Source organism: Drosophila albomicans, unplaced genomic scaffold, assembly GCF_009650485.2.
Source record: "Drosophila albomicans strain 15112-1751.03 unplaced genomic scaffold, ASM965048v2 utg000173l_pilon, whole genome shotgun sequence".
Taxonomy (NCBI): Eukaryota; Metazoa; Arthropoda; class Insecta; order Diptera; family Drosophilidae; genus Drosophila; species Drosophila albomicans.
In genome coordinates this window covers 37,857-62,882 of record NW_026263678.1, presented here as the reverse complement: position 1 = coordinate 62,882, position 25,026 = coordinate 37,857, and the positions used below count along the sequence as shown (strand labels likewise).

General features: G+C 43.1%; 2 protein-coding genes across 3 annotated transcripts; one reads left to right on the top strand and one right to left on the bottom strand.

The window, feature by feature from the left end:
* Positions 1–2,081: 2,081 nt before the first annotated feature.
* On the bottom strand, positions 2,082–2,772 carry LOC127566370 (uncharacterized). 2 transcript variants are annotated; one of them, XM_052008396.1, is made up of 3 exons: positions 2,672–2,772; positions 2,284–2,493; positions 2,082–2,219 (listed from the first exon to the last, which is right to left on the bottom strand). In XM_052008396.1, exons 1-3 carry the CDS (start codon positions 2,673–2,675, stop codon positions 2,113–2,115), a joined length of 321 nt encoding a protein of 106 aa, XP_051864356.1. In that variant the 5' UTR covers positions 2,676–2,772; the 3' UTR covers positions 2,082–2,112. The 2 variants fall into 2 exon arrangements, with proteins under 2 accessions (XP_051864356.1, XP_051864355.1); XM_052008395.1 differs by lacking the exon at positions 2,672–2,772 and having other exon boundaries at positions 2,284–2,577.
* Positions 2,773–20,808: 18,036 nt separating this feature from the next.
* Positions 20,809–22,591, top strand: LOC127566372 (uncharacterized). Its single transcript, XM_052008398.1, has 2 exons — positions 20,809–21,989; positions 22,081–22,591. Exons 1-2 carry the CDS (start codon positions 20,809–20,811, stop codon positions 22,589–22,591), a joined length of 1,692 nt encoding a protein of 563 aa, XP_051864358.1.
* Positions 22,592–25,026: the final 2,435 nt, after the last annotated feature.

Sequence of the window (25,026 nt, the reverse complement as noted above, 5' to 3'; positions counted from 1 at the left end):
CAGGTACAATGTCCTGGCCACCGGTGGTGCCACTCACTATCCGCATGATCGCAGGAAGCGTACGTCGGCCATTGACTTTGCCATCACCAGTGGCATTGATGGCAACGTCATAAACATCTCGTCCAGCACTGAACTGAGCTCTGACCATTTGCCGCTTATGATTGAACTCTGTGATAGTGTAAATGCAAATTTGCGCTGTCACAGAGTAAATTCCAGGCTACTGGCCAGAGGCGCTGATATCAGATGCTTTCAGTTGTCTCTTGAAAACTCCATTCACCTGACAACACAGATTAACGTGGCCACGGACATCGACGATGCTGTAAACATAGTACTCACCAATATACAAATAGCTACAGCTGCCGCGACGTCGCGAGCAAAACAGCAAAACCGCCAGAGACAGCAGCATAACCTAGTATTAGATGACGAAACTAGAGAACTATTGAACTACAGATGAGAAAGCTAAAGTATTCGTCTCCCAGCTGGAAGACAGATTTACTTCAGCTCTCTCAAACACGGAGAAAGACCGCGCAGCCATCGACACCAGCAGTTGCAACAAGGCCATGAACTAAACTTCAAGCCAGTAACATTGACGGGAATAAAAGATGGACTGCAGCCAGCCAAAGCACCTGGATACGACAAAATCGAGAACAAATTAATAAAATTACTGCCGCAGAAGGCTCTATTATATTTGATACTCATATATAATTCCATTTTGCGTATGGGTTATTTTTCTAAATGTTGGAAATACGCCGAGATCACTATGTGTCTCAAACCAGGTAAATCTCCAGAAGATGTGGCATCTTACAGACCAATCAGCCTGATATCTGGCCTTGCAAAACTCCTCGAGAAACTCCTGCTCAAGCGCCTGTTTGAGCACAAGGATTTTGCAACTGCTGTGCCCAGCCACCAATTTGGCTTTCGTCGCGAGCACGGCACGGAGCACCAGTTGGCCAGAGTTACTCAGCATATATTAAGGGCCTACGAAGAACGACAATACTGCTCGGCCATCTACATTGACATATCGGAAGCGTTCGATAGAGTATGGCATGAGGGTCTGTTGAGTAAAATTTTTAAAATTCTGCCACTAAATTTATATAAAATCATTGAAAGTTACCTGTCTGATCGCACTTTTGCAGTCAAATGCAATGATGGAGTAACATCCAGAGTTGGCTGCATATCAGCTGGTGTCCCACAGGGCAGCGTCTTGGGCCCAATTTTGAATACAATTTACTCCTCTGACATGCCGCTGCCACTACTCACGCAAAATCGTCGCCATCTTCAGCCGAATGAAAGGTCGATGCTGTTGTCAACATATGCGGATGACATAGTCATCATGTGCTCTGCTGATCATCCGGCCAATGCGATAAGCGAGACCCAACAGTACTTGCACCACTTCGTAAAATGGTCTAAGAAATGGTGCTTCAAGATCAATGCGACAAAGACAGCGCATGTCATATACACGCTGCGTGATCTGAATGAACGAGAAAGGACAAGAATGATTACTATAAACTGGCATGAAATTAAAATGAAATCTAAACACACGTACCTGGGAGTCACACTTGACCGCAAATTAACGCTGGCCACACACGTGACAAGATTATGTGTTAAAACTAGAGCAAGAGCCGTTAAATTGGGCTGGCTTCTAGGGCGTTGCTTGCTGCTTGTTAAGCAACTCATTATGCCAATATGGAAGTATGCTCTGTCCATCTGGGGCGCGCTCACCTCAAATTTCCAAATCAATCGCTTGCAGCGGCTGCAAAATAAAATCATTAGAAAATCACTAAACGTTTCTTGGACACTCAGAAATGAATGCATCAGAAATACTTACCAGCTGTGATGGCGCGTTCCACGTGGCCAGCGAACGATTTGCAAATTCTCTGGCTGCACATTCAAACCCAGAAGCGACAAAGCTGGTTAGAGAACCACTTGTCGTGCAACGCCTGCAAAGGCCCAGATATACGGAGCAGCTAGACAAATTCATAAGGCCGTTGAGCCCTAAATGCAAGTACAACAAATCCAACACATTTGCAGCAGATGCAAGGCGAGCATCTGCGCACTGAACTACACCAGACAAACGACCAGCAAATTTTGAAAAGACAGCTTCGGCCTTTATTACCAACACTTATTCGCATACAAGAGGAGTATAATGAAGCTAAAGCGAACGAGGAACGAGAACGCGATTTCGCACAGCGGCGGCGACAACCGGACCCACACGACAGCTGCGAGATTTAATGAAATTAAAATCAATCAATTGAGACGAAAATTTACACAAGGACTACTCACCAGAGACAGTATTATGGACAGCATACGTGGCCAGCCAGTGCAAATACAAAAACTGGTACTGCCAGACATCACAGTTGAGGAGCAGCGAAATCTGCTCAGCAAGCTGCCAGAACGATTCTGAGAATCGACTATAAATACTCTCCGTAAACGATTTAGAGATGGCCTCCTCGCCAGATGCGATGCGCTGGATATCATGATGAGGGCAGCCACCTGAAATTAAAAATAATTTAGTACCTGACATCACCATGGACGAGCATATGGCGCATCTTGAATGCACAATGCAAACAATTGATGAGCTACAGACTGAACAGCAACTAATACCAATCATCTGTATTGAAGATTCGCCACCATTGCGGCATGCAAATTCACAGCTGCAATATCCACTTACCCATCACGTGGTGACACGTCCTCTTTTGGTGCCGGCAACTGCAAACGAGACGCTTGACTATGGCCTAGAGCTGGTGAGCAGACGCTTGGAGCAACGCCTGGACGATGAAGATCCGCCTGTTCAGGCATCGCAACCAGTGCACACAGCCGAGAAAAAGTCCAGATGCAAGCAGAGACGCCAGCGAAATACACAAAGCCCAGCAGCGGCGGCAGCAAACCTCCTAATCTTAGGATGGGCCGCCATTGCCAGCATTGTATGTATACCTGCTGTCGCCTCATTGCGAGATTCTATTTTTCAGACTCGGCGACGGCTGCGTACTCCAGCAGACAGATGCTCCATCCGCTGCCCAAACAACTGCTCTCTCCCAAGACGATGGCCAAGCAGACTCCTCGACGAGGCCACGAAGCATCCAGGGCCACGACAACTGGGCCACTGCCGGAGACCCATTTCTTGAAGCTGAAGGATCTTGAGGTGGGAGCCATCTGATTTGGGCTCGATTTCAACTTCAAACAAGTTATATGGCTAATTTGTGAACTTGTTTCTAATGGCTTTAATAAATCTGGCTTTGTCGCCGACGGCAGCGAGCTTTACGGCGATCCATTCAGTGGGCGTGGTGTGGTGTAGATGCCTGATGACGACTCGCAGGCCCCTATCTTTCCTCATTTGGTATGAGAAAAGATGTATGCCTGCATCATTTAGCATGTTGAGGATGGTGTTGTTTGTACTTAAACAGCTGCTTATGATGCGGACTCCGTTGGATGCGCATTACATAGCTGCCTATGCCTGGCGTATTTTGTACTTTTTCCAAGAGAGGAAGAATGGCGTCAACTTTTGGTATGAACAGTGGAGGTATTTCACCAACATTGCGATCAGAATTCCGTTTGTTATAGTATGGGTGGTCAATGGATCTTTGTTGGAACTGTTGTATGTTTTGCTGGCTTTCGGTCAGTGTTTGGCTGAGTCACTTTTAAATGCTGGTGTTGTTATTAACTCAAACAGGCTAATTGGGTCATCGCTGGAGTCAAGATCGACGCGTTTGCGCTTGGATGGTGTCATGAGGTCAGAGGCAGTTAGTAGGTCGGCGTTGCTTCTGCTGTCTAAGAGCCAGTTGTCAATCATAGGGATGACTTTAGTTGGCAGTTTGAGAGCCACTGGTTCCGTCACTTGCATGTTTGCAATGGTATGCATTAAGCTGCGCTTCGGTGTATGTGTTTTTATAGTTGTGTTTTGGAAGTGGCTGCCTGATGGTTGTTTTTGTTCTTATCTGGCTTAATGTTGCCAAAGGAGGTGTCGACTGGGGCCGCCATGTTGGTTAGTTTTTGTTGCTGGACTGATTGAGCATTTGCATCAGGTTGTTGTTGGTGTTGAATGTGTATGCCTTTAATGATGGCACTTGTCGTTGAGTTGGATTTGGGTGGGAGATTTTCCGGTGTTTGGCGCTGGTTTCTGGAGGATTGTGCTTCTCGGAGTAGGACGGTTTGATTTGGTGAGAGTATATCTAAAAAGTACTCGTCGTCAGAGCTGGGCACATCCATGTCAGGAGGGGAGTGGATCAGCGGACAGGTGGTGCCATCGGAGTCATATAAAGACACTACACTCGCGTTCGACGGCATTAAGTCATGGTTCATTGTATTGAGGGAGTTTTTCACTTTTGAATGCACTGTTTTTTTTATATTTCTTTTTTTATTAGTGAAACTGAGCATTTTTTTTCAGATGGTAATGTCAGATTTTTTTCTTTTTTTTCAGTGGTAATGTCACGCCAGTCAGAAACATCTCAGTAGCCGATGTCCGTCGCTCCTAACAAAAAAAAAAGTCTTTTTCATTTTTTTTTTCAAGTGAATTATAACAAATTTGTGCACTGAATAAAATTTCGGCCTACAACAAATGCAAATAAAAAATCAACGCAATTTAAATAAACAAATCAAAGTGGAAAATAATTAAACGAAAAATAGAAAACATAAAATAAACTATGTATTTAAGTGGAAATAAAAAGAAAAAGTCTAATTGAATCCAATTTAGCAAATTAAATTGGAAAAATTAAAACAAAAGCAAAAACTCTAAAGCAAAAAAAAAAAACGATAGAGTGAATTAATCATGTCAACCTCTGACAAGGAATGGGACTCCAGGATTAGCTATGATTTTCTCAAGGAGTTCAGCGATTTTATGGCTAAACAGAAGAAGGAGGAAACGAATCTCCAGCCAATAAGGATGTGGCCAGCGATGGAAACCATAATGGAAACCAAAACAGTAAGGTGCCATATCTAAAAATTCTGACAAAGCCGCCATTGTTTCCCTGTTATCTCAAACCAACTCGAACATGTCCAATGTACCTTACGGAGGCTCACACATGAGCAGCGGCACCCCAGAGCCAGAGCCTCTTGATCCGCCTACAGAGCCAATACAAAGAAATACCATTTCCCCACTATACACCTACACACACACTCACACTCATGAAATAGCTGGAAAAAAAGAAAGATAGAGAAAAAAGAGCAACAGCGCTAACAGCTATCACTAACGCATACAGATCTTCACAAATTTCCCCTACATGCACGCAAATACAGACACAAAACCTCTCTAAAAGAACAGTAGAAAGTATGACAGACTTAACAACAACTGTTAAGGCAAATACACATACACATGACAAGGAGAGAACGACGGCAGCACAAACAGTAACAGAAACTGTAGTTGTGCATAACGCTAGGGAAATTCCCCTCCATACACACACTCACACGCTCATGGCAACAAGACAGTAGCTAAAACTGTCAAACACAATTGTACGAAACCCAAATTAACATATAACGCAAATAAAAAGAAAATGCACCGACATGTATGCCCCTGACATAGACAAATCTCTCTTAGCCTTCCCAACTCCAGTTTTTCAAGGCCATTTTGCTACACAATTGCATATGGAAAAACGAAAAAGAAAATTGCAATTCTCACCCCTTCAGCAGCAAGATAGCCCACCAAAATTGAACAATTCACCCAAACAAACAATAGCACAAAATCAACAGCAACATCAACAGCAACATGTAACTGACCTACCAAAACTTGCATCTCAACATCGACAACAAAACGCAAATGTTGCCAAGCAAATACGCCCAATAACAACAACAACAGCAACAGATGAAAACGACAAACATACCCCCTCTAATACTGCCTATGGTGCCGTCAATCATGCCACTACTAGACAAACACAAAACTAAGCCTGACGATGGTGTCCGCATATTATACGAGGATATAAATACATACAAAGCCATAATGACAATTCTAAATGACAACGATACGCTATTTACTTATCAGAGACGCAACGAAAAAAGGCTTTCGTATTGTTATCCGCCTATTGCACCATAGCACACCAAATGACTGGCTGGCAGTCAGGCTCATTGAGGTGGGCTATAAAGCCAGGTATATACGATGCATAAGGCATCGATTCACGGCCAGACCATTGAATCTGTTTGAGATCGAGATTGAACCGCAAGCAGACGGTACCCATGAGGATATCCTCAATCTGAAGGAGCTGGGCTACCAGACGGTTTCGGTGGAAAGACAATTTAAATCAAGTAACCCTGCCCAATGGCATAAATGCCAGGCATTTGGGCACACTAAAAACTACTGCAGACGCCCCTTTGTCTGCATGAAATGTGCAGGTAATCACCCTTCAACCACCTGCACAATGCCCAGAAGCGAAAGACCAACATGTCCTAATTGTAAAGGCGTGCACATTAGCAGTTATAAGGGTTGCCCATCTTTCAAAGCGACCAGCGCAAAGTTATCAATCAACAGGGTCAAACCAAAAAGGCCACACAAACGTCCATCCAACGACCAGCAGTTGGCCAGCAGACAGCAAACAAATTTAGAAACATTTAACTCACAAATTGATTCAGCATACAGATAACGAAATGCCCACCAGCCGGCAGTGTAACGAATCACTCTGGAGGTATTCGTCTGGTGCTGGTGGAAGGTTTACTAGTGTGGCGTACGCGCTGGCTTCTCCGGGCTTTGCTCAGATAGCATGGGGTTCAAGGAAAGGGCCAACTAATAGGACGCACCACTTATAACAATAATACATTTAAAATTCGCGTACATAAGGGAAGACAGAAAAGAAGGAGTGCAAAGGGAAGGTTACATGAAACAATAGTGAAAGAGAAGAGAAAGGGAAGGAGAGGAAGGTAGGTTAACAAAGAAGACGGAGCCACTCTCTGATGCAACACAGCTGTTATTGTGTGCAGACGCCCACCCTACCATGATCCTGCATTCATTGCCAAAAACTAAAAAGTTGGCAGGATCCCTAAAAGAAGTGGTTCGGCTAACCTACTCCTGCTTGGTTAGGCATGGTTCCAAATAAAAGTAAACACTTAAGCGGACATACTTAATTTATTAACAGATAACAAAAATACTTTGAATATTAACAACATTATGAAATGACAAGAAAAATAAATAAATAAATAATTTAACGGACTAACATAGTAAGTGTGTGTGAGGCAGAAATTGAAGAGATACGGCAAAAAAGGAAAAAAAAAAAAATATAAATAAATAAAGACAAAAAATAATAATTAACCTATAAATATAAAATATGATCTAACATAAGTATAATATAAATAATTATTTTTGGTTTTTTGAAATTTACTAATAATTTAAGAATTTTGCAAATAAAATTACTTCATTGAGAATGATGGAAAGCACAATGCATATAGGCAAACATTATTTATCTATTTAAACATAAAAGCTCTGCGCAAGCAATTTGATGAGGATCAGCTGATGGCTGTCACTCAATGCAGTCATGTATATGGCCAGCCTTACAAGGTCATTGACCGCTGGGACTGCAGTAGCAGTTGTAGCAGCGCTATGGTGAGATGCACCAAAAGCTCTAACTCATATGTATCTAATCAATTAGTAAGAGTGAAACAGACAACTATCTCTGGCTACCGTCGTTTAGGTAGACCATCTGTCTTGGTGTACCGACAGCTGAGGAGGCCAGCACAGCTGCGACGAAGCTTTTGTTGTTGGCCGTTAGTCAAGCAGTTGTGTGTGTTGAAGTTTCATTTTAAATGATTTCTAATTTACACACGGGTGTTTATATACAATATGACTAAGTTATTATAATTTATGACGGAGTTTTATATAACTTATAACTGGGTTATTATATAAATTATGGCTGGGTCATTATATTCAGCTTAATACCGGGTTTGACATAAATGATAACTGGGTGCCGAATCTAAAAATAAATAGACAAAACTAAACTTAGAACAACAAAAAAAATTAAATATACGTATAACAAATATTTACCCTAATCTGGAAAACGGCACTTGGTTTATTTACGCCAGTTGGCAAATTCCTCTAGTGGACAAACAGCTACAAGTGGACGGCAAGGTGCACTTTTGTAAAAAAAAAAAAGAAGATGACCAGATTAACGACTCAGTATAAACAATTATACAATGAAGTATCCTTGTATACTCACAAGTACGTTTTTAAGCATCTTACTACACCAACCACTTCACTGATGTACTTTTTTTTCTATTAAAGCACATGCACTTTTCCACTATTTTTTTTTTTTTTACTTAGGTTCTGCACATAACCTGCTAACCATTTTTCTTCCAAAAACCAACAACAAAAACCTTTTTTTTTCGGAAATTTGACAATTAATCCTACTCAAAAAGGTAATCGTTGTCTCTTTTGGTGTGGACTTAACACGATCAGCTGATCTTGTAACTCACGCTTGTAATTATCGTGGTCCACCAATAGATGGCGCTATTTTTGGAGCTTTCAGAACCATTGCGAAATAAAGCTCCGCTTCTCAGAACAAAATATGACAAGACATTTAGTACCATTTTCTCAGACTACAAATAAATTTATACAACTAAACAGATTAAATAATACAAATGAACTAGGACAATAAACATATAAATAAATAATATAATAAATAATAGGTATAAATATGTATGTGTACAGAAAAAGAACGAAAAAAAAAAATGTGCATACTTTTAGGCTTAGTCAATTTCAGATACGACAAGCGGCCTATTACACATCCCCCTGGCAAAATCACACTTAGTCGTTGTAACGACAAAGTGGGATACCCGCTTGGAGGTAGCTTAATAGTCATTATGCGAAGACAAGCGCTTATTGCTTAATGTCCTTCGCATGGAATTTGCCTATGAACTTGCCTTGTAAATCCTCCAACTCATAATATGCGGAACCTAACTTGCGTCTGACTCGCGATTTTACAAACGTTGGAGCTAATTTAGCACTGAAACCTTTCACAAAATTGCTTTGTTGGAAGTTCCGTCTATACACTTCCTGCCCTACAGTGAAGTTGACCTCTCGACTACGTGTATTATAAACTTTTTCGTTGCGTATCTGCTGTTGTAGTATACCCAGTCCTTGCAGCCGCACGAATAAGTTCAATTGAGTCGTCTCTACTAAATTGAGTAGTTCTGTCTTCCAGTTGATCCAAGCTTCTCAGAAGCGCATAAGTTTTCGCATTGGTAACCATATGTTGCCCAAAGGTCACTCTATACGGGACTTGATCGCACGGCCGAATGTGTCGCGGATCGAAGCGCACAAGCAATAAAGCTCAGCGACTCATCCCAATCTGTCTGATCAGGCTTAATATACGCCTTAAATAGCAGCAAGCACTGATCGATTGACACGCTCTGAAGCATTCGCTTGCGGCGCGTAAACAGCCGTATACCGATGGTGTACCTCGTATTTTTGGAGCAATTCATTGAATTTATCCGACTTGAATTGAACTCCATTATCAGATACAACAACCTCTGGGACACCGAAACAATGAAGAAAGAACCGCACTACAGCCTCCGCTGTGAATTTTTTCACGGGGTGCAAAAATGGATACTTAGACAGATGATCTACCACAACAAAAATGCCAATATGGCCAGAACGACTACGCGGATAAGGCCCTAAAAAGTCCACATATAGTTTTTGAAAAATTCTACAAGTTTCTTCATTATGGCTTAAAGGCGGTCGCAATGGCTGATTTGAAATGCTTTGTGACTTTGCAGATATCACAATTGCTGACAAAAGCTTTTATGTCACTTAGCATATTCGGCCAATAGTAAAATCGCCTCGCACGTTCTAAGGTTTTGGTGATTCCATTATGTGCGGAGAGTGGAGAAGTATGACATTCTCTTAGCACCTCAGCGATGAGATCTTTTGGAATCCCAAACTTTCCAACATAAGTCATCAGCAACTTGTTCTGCCGACACATGTTCGGAACGGCGGTAAATGATTTGGTCTACTATCTTTAAGTCAGGCATTTGAGATAGCTGGGCCTTAACTTTCTCTTTTAGCTCTTCATACTCTGCCGACTTGAAATGGATTGAGGTAGTATCTACTACCTTATCAACACTTAGCGAAGATAAGTCCTCGGTGTAAGTGCGAGAAAGAGCATCAGGTACAATGTTCTGACTGCCTTTCCTATGCACTATCTTAAAAGAGAAGGCTTGCAACTTAAGTGCCCACCTTGCCAACCTCGAGCTTAAATCAGCTTGCGACATTAACCATTTTAATGACGCATGGTCGGTGTGGATCGAAAACTCGTGACCCTCTACATACGCACGAAATTTCTTTACGCACATTACAGCTGCTAAACACTCCTTCTCCGTAACCGAATAGTTGCGTTGGCACTTATTCAATTTTCGTGACATAAACGCAATTGGTACATCATTACTTTCGCTATCTTTTTGCATCAGCACCCCTCCAACACCTGTGTGACTTGCATCATAATGGATTGCAAAGGGTTTGGAGAAATCTGGACTATGCAGCACTGGTGCTTTACACATCAGATCTTTAAGTAATTCAAATGCCTTCTGCGCTTCATCCGACCACACAAACTTGCGCTTCTGCTTTAACGTATCAGATATCGGAGCCGCAATATCAGCATAGTTATGAATAAACTTGTGATACCAGCCTGTTGTTCCCAAAAATCGTCGCACTTGCTTTATCGATTTCGGCACGGGAAACTCTTGGATGGCTGTTACCTTGTCAGGGTCAGTCTGTATCGTACCTTGACCTATGACATGCCCCAAGTACTTCACCTCTCGCAAGCAAAATTTGCTCTTCTCAACATTGATGGTGAGACCTGCCAGTGTTAGACGATCTGCAAGTTGTTTAAGGACCACTAAATGCTTTTCAAACGTGTCGGAAATTACCAACAAGTCATCCAAATATACGAAAATTTCATTTCGCAATTCCGGTGGAATGACTTTGTCCATAAGTTTGGTCATTGTCTGTGGCGCATTCGTAAGGCCGAAGGGCATGACTGTATATTGGTATAATGGTCTACCGGGGACAGTCAACGCCGTCTTCTGTCGTGCATTGGGTGACAATGGAATTTGCCAGTACGCATCTTTCAAGTCAATGCTTGATATGAATTCAGCTTTTGGCAATCGACTTAATATTCCATCTATTAACGGCATCGGATAAGCGTTCTTAATGGTCACCTCATTCACTTTACGACTATCCAAACAAAGACGAACTTTCCCAGGTTTTTGAACCAACACCACGGGTGCCGACCAAGGGCTATCGGACTCTTCAATTACTCCTAACGCTAACATTCGATCGAGTTCGTGGTACATCAACTTTTCTACCGCTGGTGACACTGCATAATGCCGCTGCTTTATGGGTTTGCAGTCCGTCACCTCAATATCGTGTGTTAGCCAATTGGTCTTTCCTAACCCCTTTTCTGCAAATGAAGGGAACTGGTTGATAACAGTGATAAGTTCCGTTTTTTGCGCAGATGTCAACTCGAGTTGCTGCGGATCATTAAATGTAATTGAAGCAATGCTGTTAGTGTGAGCCTGGTGCATCAAAAACATTGGCAATAGCTCGAAATCTCTCCAAAACTCAATACCTAAATACAAGTCTTGCGACAAAGTCGGTACGATATAAAATCGTTGTGAATGTGTCTTGCCCTTAAACTGGACAGGAATAACCAACTTGCCACAAATTCGTTGCCTATTTCCATCAGCAGTTTTTACAGCTGATGACAACCGCGTATATTCGGTATTATTAGTTAATATTTCTTCTGCTAACTTCCCACCAATGCAGTTAATACTAGCGCCAGTGTCCATTAACCCTGTTATCAATTTGCCTAGTATATTGACTTGGGCATAAGGACGAAGATCATCCGCGATGTCTACTATTGACGCTAACAAAGCTCTTTTTTCCTCATTTTTAATTTGTATATAGTTCCCCTTCCTCTGCTTATTACGAATACAAGAACTACAAACATTATCTAAATCTGAAATATTGGATCTAGCCGGGTTTACTTGACCTTCTGGTATTATTTTCGATACATTTATATCTTCTTTTACTCCGTGTTGGTACCCTTCGAGACTAGTTTGCGTGCACTTGTCAATGGTGCACGCCCATACGGGTTTTTTGGAATTGCACACTTCGTGCAACTGGGTCGATACGTGTCACGTTTACCACAACCGTAACAAAACACTTTACGTTCTGCTACACAATCTTGGTATCGATGTCCACTCTTCCCACAATTCCAACAAGAAAGTGTTAGAGCATCCACCTCCAGATTCTCTGGCTCTTCAACATCATCCTCTTCATCCATTGTGGCTTGCACCGTGACTTCACTTACATGCCGTCTCGGTAAACCTCTTGGAATTGATGATGGCATTGAAATGGTTTTTAAAAACCTCTCTCGCGTACGAACAGTGTGACGCAACTGCTCAACGCTGAATATTGGCACATACAATAGTTCGTGCTGAATATCAGAGAGCAAATTGGCTCGCAAGACCTCCAGTATGGACTGCTCACTCATTGGGCTGTTCAAACGATCTACTAATGCCACAATGGCTTCGTAGAACTGATCAAACGATTCGTTGGCTTTCTGCTTTCGTTGCGAAATAGCTGTTCGAATCTCCAAATCAGTTCTGCCATCCGTAAACTGAGTTTTCAATGCCTTGCATAAGTCTGCCCAACGAACTTCTGTCACACTTTTGTGGTACCTCCAGAAAAATTCACTCCCTCTACCCTCAAACAAGTTACTCGCATATTTGGCTAGCAACTCAAAGTCTCCGTCAAGGGTTTGCCGAGTCAATGCTTCTACGCGATAAAGAAAATCTTCTATCGACATAGACGAATGACCAGAGTATCGCAGCTTCCAATTAGCAATAATCTGGCTAATTCTGTCGGGTCGCAGACTATTACTCAGCTGAGAACCCAATGGCGAAGAGTTGGCACCAACTTGCGGCGCTCTCGGATTTACCAACGGATTCGTATCTAGCCGATTTGGTAATCCAAACAACTCCTGAAAGCTTTGATGCTGTGGACTTGTTGGAGAAGGTCTAGGAATAGATTGGATTGGTTCAGAGTTGACAGCTACCTGTTGCTGAACTAATCTCTGAAACCCATTTTCCATCACCTGCGATAGCATCTGCGTCTGCTGCACTAATGCTGCTGATATCGCAGCCGCAATTGCCTGTTGTATTTCTTGGCCAACAGCACTTGCCTCTGGCTGAGCTATTGGACTCTGAGCCACAACTGGTTGCGGAGCTTGTGGAATTGGATTCGGCTGCCTTGGCTGCGAGCTGGATCTACTACCATTACCAGTAGAATTTCCTGCATTGGCATTTACGGATGCGACCGCCGCCGCGGCTTTCGCTTGCCCTCTAGTTATCATAGTTGCACTTGAACTGGCCGCTTCCAATTCTTCAGCAAGATTCATGGAAGATCTTATTAACACAGTCCGGCACACTGGACATAAATTCCTATTCTCAGTGCGAGTCTCAAAGCAGGCGTGGTGAAAATAATGATTACACCTCGTAGCTAGTAACTGAGCTGGATGTTCGACCTCCTGAGTACAAACACAACAAATGGTTTCCCCCTGAATTATCTGACCTGGCATGATATATAAGAAATCCTGCTACGCCAAACAAATGTATAAATAAATAATAATAATGGGAAAATAAATAATATATAAATAAATAAAGATTTAAATAAATATGAAAAAAATGAAATAAATAAATAAATAAACAAATACCAAATAATAATTAACACACAAAAATAACTGAACAATTAAATAGATAAATAAATAATAATACAAATGCAAATTTCAACAAAACTGATAATCAAACACGATTCATAAGATATTTGGAAACCATGCAAAACTTCACAGAGTGTAAGTTAGCCTCCAGATTTTCCTATTAACCCACCTGAATGGATAGGACTAGTTGCTAGATAAGCATACCTTCAATTAGTATGACGAGAAAGCAGCTCTGAGCCACGATCCGTTTCAAACACTAATTGAAATGTGAATGCCTTAACAGCCACTAAAAGGGAAGAAAAGAAGTTGGGGAAAATATCAGCATTCATAAAGCTCCTTCATGTTAATAATACCAACTTTAAGAGCAATTATTTCAAAACCAAGTATAGCGTAATAGCGCATGCAAACCATACTTGGTCGATAATAGATCGCCTAATTAGTAATATTACATTGTAAACTTTTATGATTGATGAAGACGGACAATAAACAATACTAAACATATTAAGCTGACTTGCGCCACCACGGGACTATGCAACCCCAGTCAATGAATTTAGTTGTCCATTGCTGAATTAATTTTGTAGTACTAATTTATTTCCATCGTTTTCATTAGGTGTTTTGCTTACCGCAAAAGGCAGATCTGGTCCACGAACTTTTTCAAAGTATGCTCTACACCTTAAGAAATACGATAGCATATAACTGACAGTAGATAGTTTGACCGTTTGACTATAAAGCCACTTTGAAGCTCTTATTTTCTAGAACGTCAACCAATACCGTCTTGGTTAAGTCCTTTGGTCCTGATCTTACGAGGTATTACTTTCTCGCTAATAAAATAGACACAAAGAAACTAACCTAGTACACAAATATGTATAAGGACAACAAAAAGACTTGAATCACTAGATGTTATTGATTCTAGAGCATATATAATATTTTTAAAGGCCATGTTTAGATTCTATCCAAAAAACAGGCCACACGATTGGGCGCCAAAGTATATTATTAAATTATAATTATATCTGTAACGAATCACTCTGGAGGTATTCGTCTGGTGCTGGTGGAAGGTTTACTAGTGTGGCGTACGCGCTGGCTTCTCCGGGCTTTGCTCAGATAGCATGGGGTTCAAGGAAAGGGCCAACTAATAGGACGCACCACTTATAACAATAATACATTTAAAATTCGCGTACATAAGGGAAGACAGAAAAGAAGGAGTGCAAAGGGAAGGTTACATGAAACAATAGTGAAAGAGAAGAGAAAGGGAAGGAGAGGAAGGTAGGTTAACAAAGAAGACGGAGCCACTCTCTGATGCAACACAGCTGTTATTGTGTGCAGACGCCCACCCTACCATGATCCTGCATTCATTGCCAAAACTAAAAAGTTGGCAGGATCCCTAAAAGAAGTGGTTCGGCTAACCTACTCCTGCTTGGTTAGGCATGGTTCCAAATAAAAGTAAACACTTAAGCGGACATACTTAATTTATTAACAGATAACAAAAATACTTTGAATATTAACAACATTATGAAATGACAAGAAAAATAAATAAATAAATAATTTAACGGACTAACATAGTAAGTGTGTATGAGGCAGAAATTGAAGAGATACGGCAAAAAAGGAAAAAAAAAAAAAAAATATAAATAAATAAAGACAAAAAAAAAATAATTAACCTATAAATATAAAATATGATCTAACATAAGTATAATATAAATAATTATTTTTGGTTTTTTGAAATTTACTAATAATTTAAGAATTTTGCAAATAAAATTACTTCATTGAGAATGATGGAAAGCACAATGCATATAGGCAAACATTATTTATCTATTTAAACATAAAAGCTCTGCGCAAGCAATTTGATGAGGATCAGCTGATGGCTGTCACTCAATGCAGTCATGTATATGGCCAGCCTTACAAGGTCATTGACCGCTGGGACTGCAGTAGCAGCTGTAGCAGCGCTATGGTGAGATGCACCAAAAGCTCTAACTCATATGTATCTAATCAATTAGTAAGAGTGAAAACAGACTTACATACATTCGGCGACTCCCACGCAGAAAGATCTTTCCTTGTGTTAGTGACTGTCTGTGGTGAAGCTGTGGATAAACAATAACAATAAAGCTTTGCGCAAGCGTAAAAGCTGGCTGCTATGAGCTGCTAGTGCAATTCTTTGCAGGCAATACATAAACAAGAAATTTTACAACTAAATACAATTTTTTAAAAGATATTTTGCCTATATATGGTGCCTTATATGCATTCTTAACTGATTGCAGTTGTTATTTTATACAACAATACCGTGGTACTTGTACTATGAGCGCCCAAGAAAAGTTGTTTCAATTTTTCTCGCCACATCATAATACACTTACAACATTTATAAACATTCACTTAAAAATGCACATTTTCACTAAACAATCTAAACTAACAATAATTCAACAAAAACAATCAAAAACATAGGCTGACAATCAGCTGTTCGCCTTCTGCCGCGATGACACAATAAGGAGCAGCACAATCCGTAGCTAGCGATTGAGGCGAGGCTGCCAACAGTAAGTTGTTCTTCGACAACAGACGAAGCCAACCTGCTTGGAAGCAGTTCTCCGTTTAGCAGTGCGAGTCGGCAACTATCTCTGGCTACCGTCGTTTAGGTAGACCATCTGTCTTGGTGTAACCGACAGCTGAGGAGGCCAGCACAGCTGCGACGAAGCTTTTGTTGTTGGCCGTTAGTCAAGCAGTTGTGTGTGTTGAAGTTTCATTTTAAATGATTTCTAATTTACACACGGGTGTTTATATACAATATGACTAAGTTATTATAATTTATGACGGAGTTTTATATAACTTATAACTGGGTTATTATATAAATTATGGCTGGGTCATTATATTCAGCTTAATACCGGGTTTGACATAAATGATAACTGGGTGCCGAATCTAAAAATAAATAGACAAAACTAAACTTAGAACAACAAAAAAAATTAAATATACGTATAACAAATATTTACCCTAATCTGGAAAACGGCACTTGGTTTATTTACGCCAGTTGGCAAATTCCTCTAGTGGACAAACAGCTACAAGTGGACGGCAAGGTGCACTTTTGTAAAAAAAAAAAAGAAGATGACCAGATTAACGACTCAGTATAACAATTATACAATGAAGTATCCTTGTATACTCACAAGTACGTTTTAAGCATCTTACTACACCAACCACTTCACTGATGTACTTTTTTTTCTATTAAAGCACATGCACTTTTCCACTATTTTTTTTTTTTTTTACTTAGGTTCTGCACATAACCTGCTAACCATTTTTCTTCCAAAAACCAACAACAAAAACCTTTTTTTTTCGGAAATTTGACAATTAATCCTACTCAAAAAGGTAATCGTTGTCTCTTTTGGTGTGGACTTAACACGATCAGCTGATCTTGTAACTCACGCTTGTAATTATCGTGGTCCACCAATAGATGGCGCTATTTTTGGAGCTTTCAGAACCATTGCGAAATAAAAGCTCCGCTTCTCAGAACAAAAATATGACAAGACATTTAGTACCATTTTCTCAGACTACAAATAAATTTATATACAACTAAACAGATTAAATAATACAAATTAACTAGGACAATAAACATATAAATAAATAATATAATAAAATAATAGGTATAAATATGTATGTGTACAGAAAAAGAACGAAAAAAAATGTTGCATACTTTTAGGCTTAGTCAATTTCAGATACGACGACAAGCGGCCTATTACAGCAGCAAATAATGACAGAATCCTTTCGTACAGCGCTGTTGTACGAAATGATCGCCAAATCCGCCCTCCTCTTAACGAAAACACCAACTCAAATCATGACCATGTAAGCAGTCAGCACATGATCGTTTGGGTAGCACAACAATGCGTCGAAATCCAGCACAAATGCACCTGGCAAAATTCCAGCAGAAGCTGCGCAGCGACCAGCAGCAACAGCGGATGGCAGCATCGGCTGCCTCATGACGCACTGGTGTCCGATGAGGATGATGACGATGTTGCGAAACAGGGAGTCCACTTAAGTCAGCAGCGGCAAAGACGGAAGCAAGTACAGCAACAGCACCGGCAGCAGCACCAGCAACAGCACCGGCAGCAGCACCAGCAGCAGCAACGGCAACAACAGCAAAAGCAGCAACAACAGCAGCAGAAACAGCGTCAACAGCAGCAGGAACAGCAGCTACAGCAGCAGCAAAAATAGCAACAGATGAATTCACCATATCACATTTTTGACAAGATCATGACAGCAAACTGAACAATGTTCAAGAAAATGAACGACAGAATTTACTCACTGTTCAACGTGTTTAACGCATTTCTCCACATGCAAGGAAAGGACAAGATAAGAAACAGTATAAGCAAAACAAATTCAAACCATGTTTACAATGGTGACTCGCAAATAAACGACTTTAATATGGACGTTGAGTGCGCATCAGCAAATTAGCAGTTCTATAATGTTTAATGACATAGATGACGCTGAATTTTATCCAAATCTGGACTCTGGCCCAGGCTCAATTGCAAGAGTGCTGTCAGAGTAGCCGGTTTTCGTTGCTGGAGGAGGCGCGCCGAACATCATTTGAATCGAAAAAAAAAAGTCTTCTCATTTATATGGAATTCTACACTTTATACAGCGATTAAATTTAAACAAATTAAATTGAATAAAACCAATATACAAAACCAAAGCAAATAAATTGAGAAATTAAATAAAAATTCACCAAGTGAAAAAATTTACAAAGTGATAAAAAATTAAACAAATTGATTTTTGAAAATAAAAGCGTGTGGACACAATTAAACAAATAAAAATTGCCAAATAAAAACCAATACTAATAAAGTGAAAGTGGGAAAATTCTCAAGAGAAAAATCATGGCGGCTATCGACAAGGATTGGAACTCCAAAGCAGACCATGATTTCATCAAGGAGTTTAACCAATTCATGGACAAACAGACAAAAGAGGAACAGACAGCTCCAGCCATTATAAATGAGAACATCTCAAGGGTGACCCCAGGCGGAAATACTGATCCCACAAAGGCTCAAAGTGGTGAGTACTTTGTATCACTATTATCCCCATCGACCTCCGACATGTCCATAATGCTATACGGGGGCTCAAACATGAGCAGCGGCACCCCAGATCCATTTATCCAAGACAAGCAAGAGGAGAAATTGGAGGCACAATCAATGTCAGAAACTGCAAATGTGCATGACGACACGTTAATTTCTCCTTCGCTCACACATACACGTACACACGCAAACATAAGAGGAGTGTGAGTGAATTTTCCACAAGCCGGTCGCGTTTTGAAGACGCTCCTTTTGATCGCTGTGGAACTCGCCAAAATAAGTCGAAAATCTAAAAAAAAAAAGCGACTACGAGTGAGCTCGAGCTGTGTTCAATCTTTGTGTACTCACGGTCGGTCGGGGCACCTGCTGCTGGACGTCGTAGGCAGCCGCGTCACCAGGAGACGCATTGGTAGAGTTGACGGCTGCGAGGGAAATTGTTGTTGGTTCCACTACAATTGACCACAACCACTGGTAAACAATAGCAATTGTACTCCCACGATCAGCTGACGACGAGGGCTGCACTACCACCAGCTGCTCAGCCAGACTGGGCGTTCTGGGCCTGTTGCTTGCCGTGAGCGTAGCGATTGATTTGAAGGTGCATACTTTCAGGAGCTGCATATTAATATACGCAATAAGATCCGCTGAAAGAGTGCAGCTGCAGTGGCGCAGTGCATAGAGCCGCGAACTACTCAGCGATCCACGGTTCGAGTCCACCAAGATCGGAAAAAGTCCAACACTTAATTTATTAAGTGGCCTGGCCGAATAAGAGTGGGTCGGCGATGCAGCGCACACCACCACCACCAGCAGTTAACAGGCCTAAGTTCCCGTGTGGCAGCAGCATAGCAGAAACTGCATGCCATAACCAAACGGGCGACAACAGGAGCAGGAGCGAGGAACCAGCAAGCTCGTCGGCGGTCGCTGTGTTGTGGGATCCCGATATGGCGGCCACACGTATTGTGCCTGTTGCTGGCCCAGCCAGCGAGAAGAGGTCGCTTAAAGACTTGTTGGAGTGCTTGGGCACGGAGCTGGACGGCCTTTCCGAGCAGTTTGCCTCGCAGAGGCACATCAATGAAAAGATGAGGAGCAAGTTGGCAAGAATGCAGAAATTGCATCGAACCGCAACAGAGCTGTGTATAGAGGCAAGCGTCACAGTCACCACAGACACATCCACTGAAGGCGCATTGGATAAAGCGGCCCCAAGAGCAGTCGTGTCAGCGGCAATCGGCAGCAAGCCGTCGGCAACGCCCAAGAGACAGAGGGATACCGAGGCGGAGCCGAGGAAAACTCCACCTAAGCGAAATAAAACAGTAACCCACGCCGAGTGGACTACTGTGGAGTCGAAAAGCACTGGGAGAAAGAGGACCACTACCAAGCCACGCCCTGACGCACTGGTGGTCAGTGCAAAAGGAGAGATGAGCTATAGCGACGTGCTCTCAATGGTTACCAGACGGCAGGATGGGAAACTGCAAAATGTCGCTGATAGCGTGAAGAACTGCCAAGGGAGATCTTCTGTTGGAGCTCGGCGGCTCTGGGCTGGACAGTACTTCCAAACTGAAGGACGCAATCGAGAACGTGCTAGGGGATTGCGCAGAGGTGTGCAGCATAACCCAGCGAACCACAATTGCTATTCGTGACTTGGATGAACTCACGCGACAGGAGGAAGTGTTGGCAGCAGTGCATGCGCAAGCGGGCGTTCCTATAGACGTGTGCCAGCTGAAGAGCCTGAGAGCGGCATACGCAGGCACGTAGGTGGCAATTCTCCAGGTGCCACCGCTATGAGCTCCAAAAATCCTTGAGTTGGGCAAACTTAAGGTAGGGTGGTCACGCTGCAGAATTGTGGAGCAAGAGCAGAGGACGATGTGCTTCAAATGCCTTGAGATCGGGCATATAGCCAGCAGATGCAAAAATCTCATTGACAGGAGTAACTGCTGTCTAAGATGTGGAGTTCCTGGTCACAAAGTGGCATCGTGCACCAACGCAGCGAATTGCTACATCTGCAGCGCAAACGGAAGCAAACAGCTAAACCACCAGGCTGGTAGCCGCAATTGCCCATTGGCAACAAAGAGCGCAACGAAACCACACTCATGCAAGTAGTCCAGCTCAACCTAAATCACTGTGCATCTGCGCATGACCTTCTTCAGCAAGCAGTTCGAGATGATAGCGCTGACGTAGCTATCCTAAGCGAACCGTATAGAGCGGTAGCAGGCTCAGTCTGGGCAGCGGATACTACGGGCAAGGCAGCAATCTGGGTGTGCGGCAAATCACCGTTGCAATTCGGACACGAGCATGCTGCACGTGGATTTGTGCGAGCAAAAATTGGCGGTACATGGGTCTATAGCGTGTATCTGGCTCCCAGTCTTTCTCTGGAGGAGTACGGGCGCATTCTGGATGAACTCGCAGCAGATGCTATAGGCCGCTCCCCATTAATTGTCGGCGGCGACTTCAATGCATGGGCAATGGAATGGGGCAGTCCCTGCACAAATGCGAGAGGCTCGATTGTGACGGAAACGTTCCAAATGCTGGATCTAATCCTCTTGAACGAGGGCACGCAGCAGACTTTCTGTAGAGCTGGCGTGGGGTCCATAGTCGACCTGACTTATGTGTGCAGCGAGCTGTCGCCTTCGGCACGTTGGCGCTTGAGCGACGCCTACACAGCTAGCGACCACCGTGCCATTCTGTGCGAAGTTGGCGGGCGGCGCCCTAGCAATACAGGTGACCCATCAAGATGGGTTAACTTCAACGCGGATAAAATGGATTTGCTGCGCTTCAACGCTCGCATCCAGTGTATGGAAGCGGCAGGAAGCGCTGAGCAGATGGCTACGACAGCATTGCATGCGATAGCGCAAGCATGCAAAGATACGATGCCCCCCAGAAGATCATCCGCCCACCACCATCTGCCAGTGTACTGGTGGAATGAGGAAATCGCCACCGCCAGGCGGGAATGCAACCGCGTGAGAAGATGCTACCAGCGATCGCGAGGCAGACCGTCCTTCACATCGTGGCAGCGCGAATACAAGGAGAGGCGGAAAGCTCTGAAACATACCATCAAGGCGAGCAAACGTAAATGCTTCATCGAGCTTTGTGAGACTTTGGAGAGCGACCCATGGGGGAAGGCGTATCAACTGGTCACGAAAAAGATCTCAGCGCACAAAGCGTCTATGCCACCGGATGATGTGATGCACTGCATTGTCCGTGAGCTGTTCCCGACTACAGCTGAACCTGCTGCATATCGGCCAATCTGCCTCATTGACAATGCGGGAAAAATGTTGGAGAAAATCATATGCACCCGGCTGGAGCGCGCTATTGCCGCGCAGAGGTGACCTATCGCCAAATCAATTTGGCTTTCGCAAGGCCAGATCGACAGTCGACGCAGCGACTAGAGTTGTGGAGATCGCCTCACACGCCATAGCGGGCAGCAGATGTAATGGAGGAGCCAAGGAGTATTGCTTGATGGTCACGCTGGACATCAACAATGCCTTTAACTCGGCTCGTTGGGACTGCATTCTCAAGGCTCTGGCAGTGTTCCAAGTGCCGAGATATCTTCTGAATATCGTGCGTAGCTACCTATCCTGCAGGCGGCTATTGTACGAGACAAGCGCTGGTACAGAGGAGTACGTCGTGACGGCAGGTGTCCCACAAGGTTCGGTCGTGGGCCGTCTTCTGTGGAATGCCATGTATGATGGCATCCTGAGACTAACCCTCCCACCGGGCACGCACTTGGTTGGCTTCGCAGACGACATCGCTGTCCTTGTCGTGAGGAAGGAGCTGATGCAGGCCGAGAGTGTGTGCAACCAAGCAATCGCGTCCAGCAGTGGCTTGTCTCAGTTGGGCTGGCACTTGCGCCGCACAAAACTGAAGCCGTGCTGATAGCAGCCGAAAACGTGTAGAAGTAGCGAAAATTTCGGTTGGTTGCACAACTTTTTCGTCCAAAAGAGCGATTAAGTATCTGGGAGAATGGATCGATACAAGGCTCAGCTTTCGAGAGCACCTGGAAGCGACGAGCAATAAAGCTGCAGGCATGAACCGGCTACTTTCAAGGCTCATGGCGAATATTGGAGGCCCTAAACAATTTGCGACGATCTCTGATCGCGGGTGCCATGCGATCCATCGCACTGTTCGCGGCACCAGTATGGGTGGAGGCAACGTTCAGAAAGAGTGCCATCCGCATCATTAGTGGATTTCGCACTATCTCTGAGGACGCAGCTTTCGTCATCGCTGGTGTACCCCAGTTTGTGGAAATGGCCAGAGAGCGAGCTGCTACTTATCGGCAGCTGCGATCCCAGTACCACAGCAACGCCGAAACACGAACTGTTCGGACTGCAGGACGGCAAGAATGCTTAGAGAGGTGGCAGCGACGTTGGGATAGGTCTCCAAAGGGCCGCTGGACGCATCGGTTTATCCCGAACATCGGGGAATGGACTGGTAGGAAGCACGGTCAAGTCAATTTCCACTTGACTCAGGTGCTAAGCGGCCATGGATGCTTCAGAAGCTACCTGCACCGCTTTGGTCATGAAGCTTCTGGCAACTGCTCTGAGTGTGGAACACTGGAGGATGCTGAGCATACTATGTTCGTCTGCAAGCTATATGGATCACTACGCAACGACTTGGAAAGGGCACTTGGTGTATCGATTGCGGTGGGAAACTTGGTCCCGCCTATGCTGCAATCTGTGGACAACTGGGTTGTGATATGCGAGTTTGTGTCAACTGTGATGCAGACCCAAAGACGCATGGAGAGAGCCAGGAGAGAGTCGATGGAATAGGTGGTGCTATGTCTCTTGTGAAGCATTGCTTCACGGCCGTACCACAGATCTCCTGTGGTACACTGGCCTATACCCATCATAATTTATTTATATCATGACGAGATACATGATAGCATATTAACACTAGTAATAGAAGAGCAAAGTCGAAATAAAAAAAAAAAAAAAATACGCAAACATAACAGAAAAGCCACAGCAGACAAGGAGGGAATGACTACAGTAACTACAACTGCAATTGTTCATAACATGGAGAAAATTTCGCCTCCAATCTCTCACTCTTACGGCCAAAAGAAAAACAACTAACAAAATGACAGCAGAATGCTCGCAAATTTCTCCCGCACAAAGGGGGAAAAGAAAGAGAAAGCTTAGCAAAAACGAGAACAACAGCAACAACCAGAACAACTGTCAACCATCATGACAAGCAAATCCAAACGATTAACAGCCAGCAAAAACTAACAGATACAACAACTAACAGCAACAATGCAACTGCTAAGACATTAACAGAAACTACAAATGTTAATGTTAATGCAAACAACAGGGCTTACGATACTCGCGACACCACTGAGAAGAACCAAATCAAAGCTGACATAATAAATTCTTGGTTAAGCAAGGTCCCACCTTTGCTACCCAACGAGCTGCCATTAACTAAACAAAATGCAGACTCACCTTTGACGCCAATAAAAAGAAAATCCTCTGATATGGATGCCTCTGACCCTGAATTCAATAAATCTTTGTTAGCTTTTCCTACCCCCGTCTTCAAAAGCAACTTTGCTGCTAATTTGCATTTAGAGAAAAGGAAAAGAAAACTGCAAATTTGTATACTCAAGAGCAACAGCAACAGAAACAGAAAACTGACCTACGGCAACAAAATGAAAATGTTGCTAAGCAAGATCGACAGCAACAGCAGCAACTACATGATTCTGACCTACCGCAACGTTGGCAACAAAATACAAATGTTGCTAAACAAACCAAACCCCAATTAGCTAAAATAGCAGCAAATGATAAAGCGACAAACATTCCACCGCTAATTCTGCCGATGGTGCCGCAGATCATGCCAATACTTGAAAGTCTGACGAAAAACCCATCTGTTGGTAAATTCCGGACCAAAACCATGCCCGGCGGTGGTGCCCGCATACTATGCAAAGACATCAAGTCCTACAATGCTGTACTGCAAATTTTAAATGAAAATGAAACACAGCTATTCACACACCAGCGAAGAAACGAAAAAAGGTTTTTCGCATCATTATCCGCCAAATCCATCACAGCACACCCAATGACTGGCTGGCAGCCAGGCTCATTGAGGTGGGCTATAAAGCGAGATATATAAGATGCATAAGGCATCGCTTCACGGGCAGGCCACTGCATATATTTGAAATTGAAATCGAACCAAAACCAGACGGTACACTCGAGGATATACTCAAACTGAAGGAGCTGGGCTACCAGACGGTTTCGGTCGAACGCCAATCCAAACCAATTGACCCAGCGCCATAGATGCCAGGCATTTGGTCATACGAAAAATTACTGCAGACGCTCCTTTGTCTGCAT